The sequence below is a fragment of the Mastomys coucha genome, unplaced genomic scaffold (assembly GCF_008632895.1).
Source record: "Mastomys coucha isolate ucsf_1 unplaced genomic scaffold, UCSF_Mcou_1 pScaffold20, whole genome shotgun sequence".
Taxonomy (NCBI): domain Eukaryota; kingdom Metazoa; phylum Chordata; class Mammalia; order Rodentia; family Muridae; genus Mastomys; species Mastomys coucha.
In genome coordinates, this window is record NW_022196903.1 from 117,138,094 (window position 1) to 117,142,420 (window position 4,327).

The 4,327-nt window shown below is 40.4% G+C and overlaps 1 protein-coding gene across 1 annotated transcript in view; it reads left to right on the top strand.

The window, feature by feature from the left end:
* The window catches only part of LOC116098331 (vomeronasal type-2 receptor 26-like), a 39,369-nt gene extending 35,255 nt beyond the window's left edge, over positions 1 to 4,114 (top strand). Inside the window, exon 6 of the mRNA XM_031380972.1 lies at positions 3,222 to 4,114. Coding sequence (XP_031236832.1) covers positions 3,222 to 4,114 — 893 coding nt within the window. The remainder of the gene's footprint in view (positions 1 to 3,221) is intronic.
* The last annotated feature ends 213 nt before the right edge of the window (positions 4,115 to 4,327 follow it).

Consider the following 4,327-nt stretch of genomic DNA (forward strand, 5'->3'; position numbering starts at 1 on the left):
CTCTTTCTTTAGGTTAGGGAAGTTTTCTTCTATAATTTTGTTGAAGATATTTAGTGGCCCTTTAAGTTAGGAGTCTTCACTCTCTTCTATATGTATTATTCTTAGATTTAGTCTTCTCATTGCATCCTGGATTTCCTGGGTGTTCTGGATTAGGAGCTTTTTGCTTTTTGCATTTTCTTTGACTGTTGTGTCAATGTTTTTTATGGTGTCTTCTACCCCTGAGATTCTCTCTTTTCTCTCTTGTATTTTGTTGGTGATGTTTGCATCCATGACTCCTGATTTCTTTCCTAGGTTTTTTATCTCCAGGGTTGTCTCTCTTTCAGATTTCTTTATTGTTTTTATTTCCATTTTCAGATTCTGGATGGTTTTGTTCATTTCCTTCACCTGTTTGATTGTGTTCTTTAAGGGATTTTTGTGTTTTCTTTTGAAGGGCATCTAGCTGTTTACCTGTGTTCTGTATTTCTCTGAGGGTGCTATGTATGTCTTTCTTAAAGTCCTATATCATCATCATGAGAAGTGATTTTTATATCTGAATCTTGCTTTTCCAGTGTGACGGTGTGTCTAGGACTTTTGATGGTGAGAGACTTGTGTTCTGATGATGCCAAGTGACCTTGGTTTGTGTTGTTTATTTTCTTATGCTTGCCGCCCCCTACCATCTGGTTTTCTGTAGTGCTGCTTGCCCTTGCTAAATCTGACTGGAGCCTGTCCTTCCTGTGATCCTGATTGTGTCAGAACTCCTCAGAGTCAAGCTGACTCTGTGATCCTATGATTCTGGGATCCTGTGATCCTGGGCTTGTTAGAGCACCTGGGAGTAGAGCTTCCTCTGGGTGTTTTGAGACTGGCTGTGGAGCTTGCACCCAAGGTCTGCTCAGGGCACTGGCTGGCCCACATAGATCGGAAGGAATCTGAGCCACTGGGAGTTCCTGTGTGCCTGGTCCCGCTGGTCCCAGTTACTCCCAGTGTTGGGACAGGTGATTTGACCTCCTCACCTCTCATCTTGGGTGTGTTAGAGAGCCTGAGAGTGGAGCTTCCTCTGTGCGTTGTGGGACTGGCTGTGGAGCTTGCACCCAAGGTCTCCTCAGGGCACCAGCCTAGAAAGACTGGAAGGAACCCAAGCCACTGGGCTGGCAGAGTTCCTGTGTGCTTGGTCCCACTAGTCCCAGTTACTCCCAGTGCTGGGACAGATGTTGGGTCCTCCTCACCTCTCATCCTGGGCATGTTAGAGCACCTGGGAGTGGAGCTTCCTCTGGGTGTTTTGGGACTGGCTGTGAAGCTTGTGCCAAGGTCTGATTAGGGTACCATTTCTAAGTTCTTCTTCAACAAATTATCTCCTCCAAAATATCTCTCTCCAAAATGTTCTGAATTTTTAAGTTCCCTTTTAATTTCTAAGTTCCTTTTTAATTTCTGAGTTAGTCTATTCAGCTGTCTTTCTCCTTCCTATCTTGCTCTCTCCTCCTGCCTTGATGTAATAATGGTCTACAAGGTATTCATTCCTAGTGTTTTACACTGTTTCTAGGGGAATAGATCACATGGTTTTTCCAACCATGTCCTTTTTTACAAAAGTTCACTTAAAGTAAAAACAAAAATTCAAATCATCAATTGAACAAGAATTTTATAGCATAGATCTTTTACATATGTATCCATTAAAATGTAACATGTTATCTGTCACTAGCACTATATTTCACTGAAATTTAGAATTCATATTTTTTGTGACTAGGTTGTTATTGAAGTTTTGTATAGATGAACCCAGTCAATATTTTATTTTCTGTCCTTGCACTTACACTAAATTATTTGTTCCCTTTTCATGAGCATTGGTAAACTGTTTTATAACCTCTTGGAATGTGTTCTAAATTATAGATGCCTGATTTCTATCTCAGAATCAATTTCCTGGTGACATTTTTAGCCTGGCAGAGTTCTCATTGTGGTTTTAATATCAGGGAGGACTTAATAGCACTCCTATTATGTGAGGCTTAATAATTACTAGTAAAAAGTTAGGGATTGTCAAAGAATCATCATTAAGAATTAAGTAATCATTTATTTGTCTGTATAGAATCATTACAAGAGAGTACATCTTTGTTAATGTGCAGAAATCTCCTCAAAAGGGCTAATACATGGTGATGTGTGTGTATATGTTTGTGTGTGTGTATATGTCTCTCTGTGCGCATAACAACAGGAAAAGCATATTAATAGCAGGAGAGTGTCCTCACATGTAATTTCTTCAGTCTTGCTTAGAAGGACAAATCCATGTTGACTTTCCAGTCCATGGTGAAACCATCCCAGAAGGTTACCTGCTAGTCCTTAGCTTCTCCTAGATATCTCTTGACACCTTTCACAATAACAGCCAAGAGCTTGCAGAGATAGGAGTTCCAAGGATCATTGTGGAAGAGAAGGCAGAAAGGTTGTAAGAGCCAGAAAGAGTATATCTGTAGGGAAGCAGTACTTGTCAGACATGACAGGGTTCCTGAATACATAAGCCCACAGAGGCATGCACTAGATCAAACCAGATCAAGCCAGACAAAATCCCAGCATGGATGGGGGACTTGATCACAAACTCTCACTAGCTAGAAGCCGTTACCAGTTGATGGCTGCTGGAGAGGAAGAGTGGGGTTTATCTGTTTGTTATTATCAGGTGTGTGGTCCTGATAGGCTGCCCGTGTTATGGCAGATGGCCCTGAATTGATATGCATACAGGCAGCATTAAGGGAACTCTGTGGGCTAAAAAAAAACTGCAAGTAAATTTGGGAGAAAAAAATTGTTGGAGGGACAGAGAGAAGGAGTTGCAGGGGGAAGAAATTGGTGGTAGACTTGATCAAAACACATGATATGCATGTATGATATTCTCAAATAATAAATGATTTTTAAAAAACAAATAGAATAAGAAAAATAGTAAAAGCTTAAAATGAACTTTCTTTAATATGTAATCAAATTTAATACTAATATTGTCTGATTTCCCCTCAAAATCATTTCTACATTTCTGAATCTTTCATATTGTTCAAGTTCACTCATTTTCTGAATATATTATGCAAACAGTATATATGTATTTTTCTCTCATGAAAAAATAACTTATTCATCTATTGTTTTTCAATATTATGGTTCAGTGAATATAACTAGGGACATTTCCTTGAGAATTCAACAGTTTCTCTGTGCAAGATATACGTGTCATAGCTATATCTGAAGAGTGGTAGGTGGAATGTAAATAAACCAGTCTGCCTCATTTTCAGATATGGATCAATGCTTCAAGTGTCCTGAAGATCAGTATCCAAATAAACAGAGGAATCAGTGTCTCCCTAAAATTGTGACATTTTTGTCCCATGAAGATACTCTGGGAGCTGTTTTGATCTCCATGGCCATTGGTTTATCTGTCTTTTCAGCTATGATTTTAGGATTATTTATCCTCTATCGGGACACACCCATTGTCAGAGCAAACAACAGAAACCTCAGTTATCTCCTCCTTGTTTCTCTAATGCTCTGTTTCTTTTGCTCTTTAATATTCATTGGCCAACCTAGCACAGTCACTTGTGTCTTGAGACAAATGATTTTTGGGGTTGTATTTTCCGTTGCTGTTTCTGCTATCTTGGCAAAGACCTTCATTGTGGTTGTGGCCTTCAAAGCCATCAGACCAGGAAGCATCTTAAAAATGAGGATGGTGACCCGACTCTCAAACGCTATAGTCTGCTGTGGTTCCATCATTCAAGTGTGCATCTGTGCAGTCTGGCTGGGAACCTATCCCCCTTTCCCTGATGTGGACATGCAGTCAGAGTTTGGGCAAATCATCCTGTGGTGTAATGAGGGGTCCACCCTTGCCTTCTATTGTGTCCTGGGTTACTTGTGCATTCTGGCCACTCTCAGCTTGCTTATTGCTTTTCTGGCGAGAAGGCTACCTGACAGCTTCAACGAGGCAAAAACAATCACATTCAGCATGCTGGTTTTCTGCACTGTGTGGATTTCTTTCGTACCCACTTACCTGAGCTCCAAAGGCAAAACCATGGTGGCTGTGGAAATTCTTTCAATTCTGGCCTCCAGTGCTGGCTTACTGGGCTGTATGTTTCTTCCCAAATGCTATGTGATCCTACTGAGGTCAGGTGGCCATTTGAGAAAGAAGTTCTTTAAATGACTTCCTCCTTAAGAATTTATTGTTATTTATGTACAATGAACCATGTTGGAATATTCAAAAGAGTGGTCTGAAGCCAATGCATTTCACCAAAGAATGGCACCTGCAATTTAATCACCTGTCCCTGCTATCCTTGGTGCCAACTAGACACAGTGAACCAAGCCAACACAGGTTAGATAGTTGCCAACTAGATATGACTTTTGTTATGTCTACTAG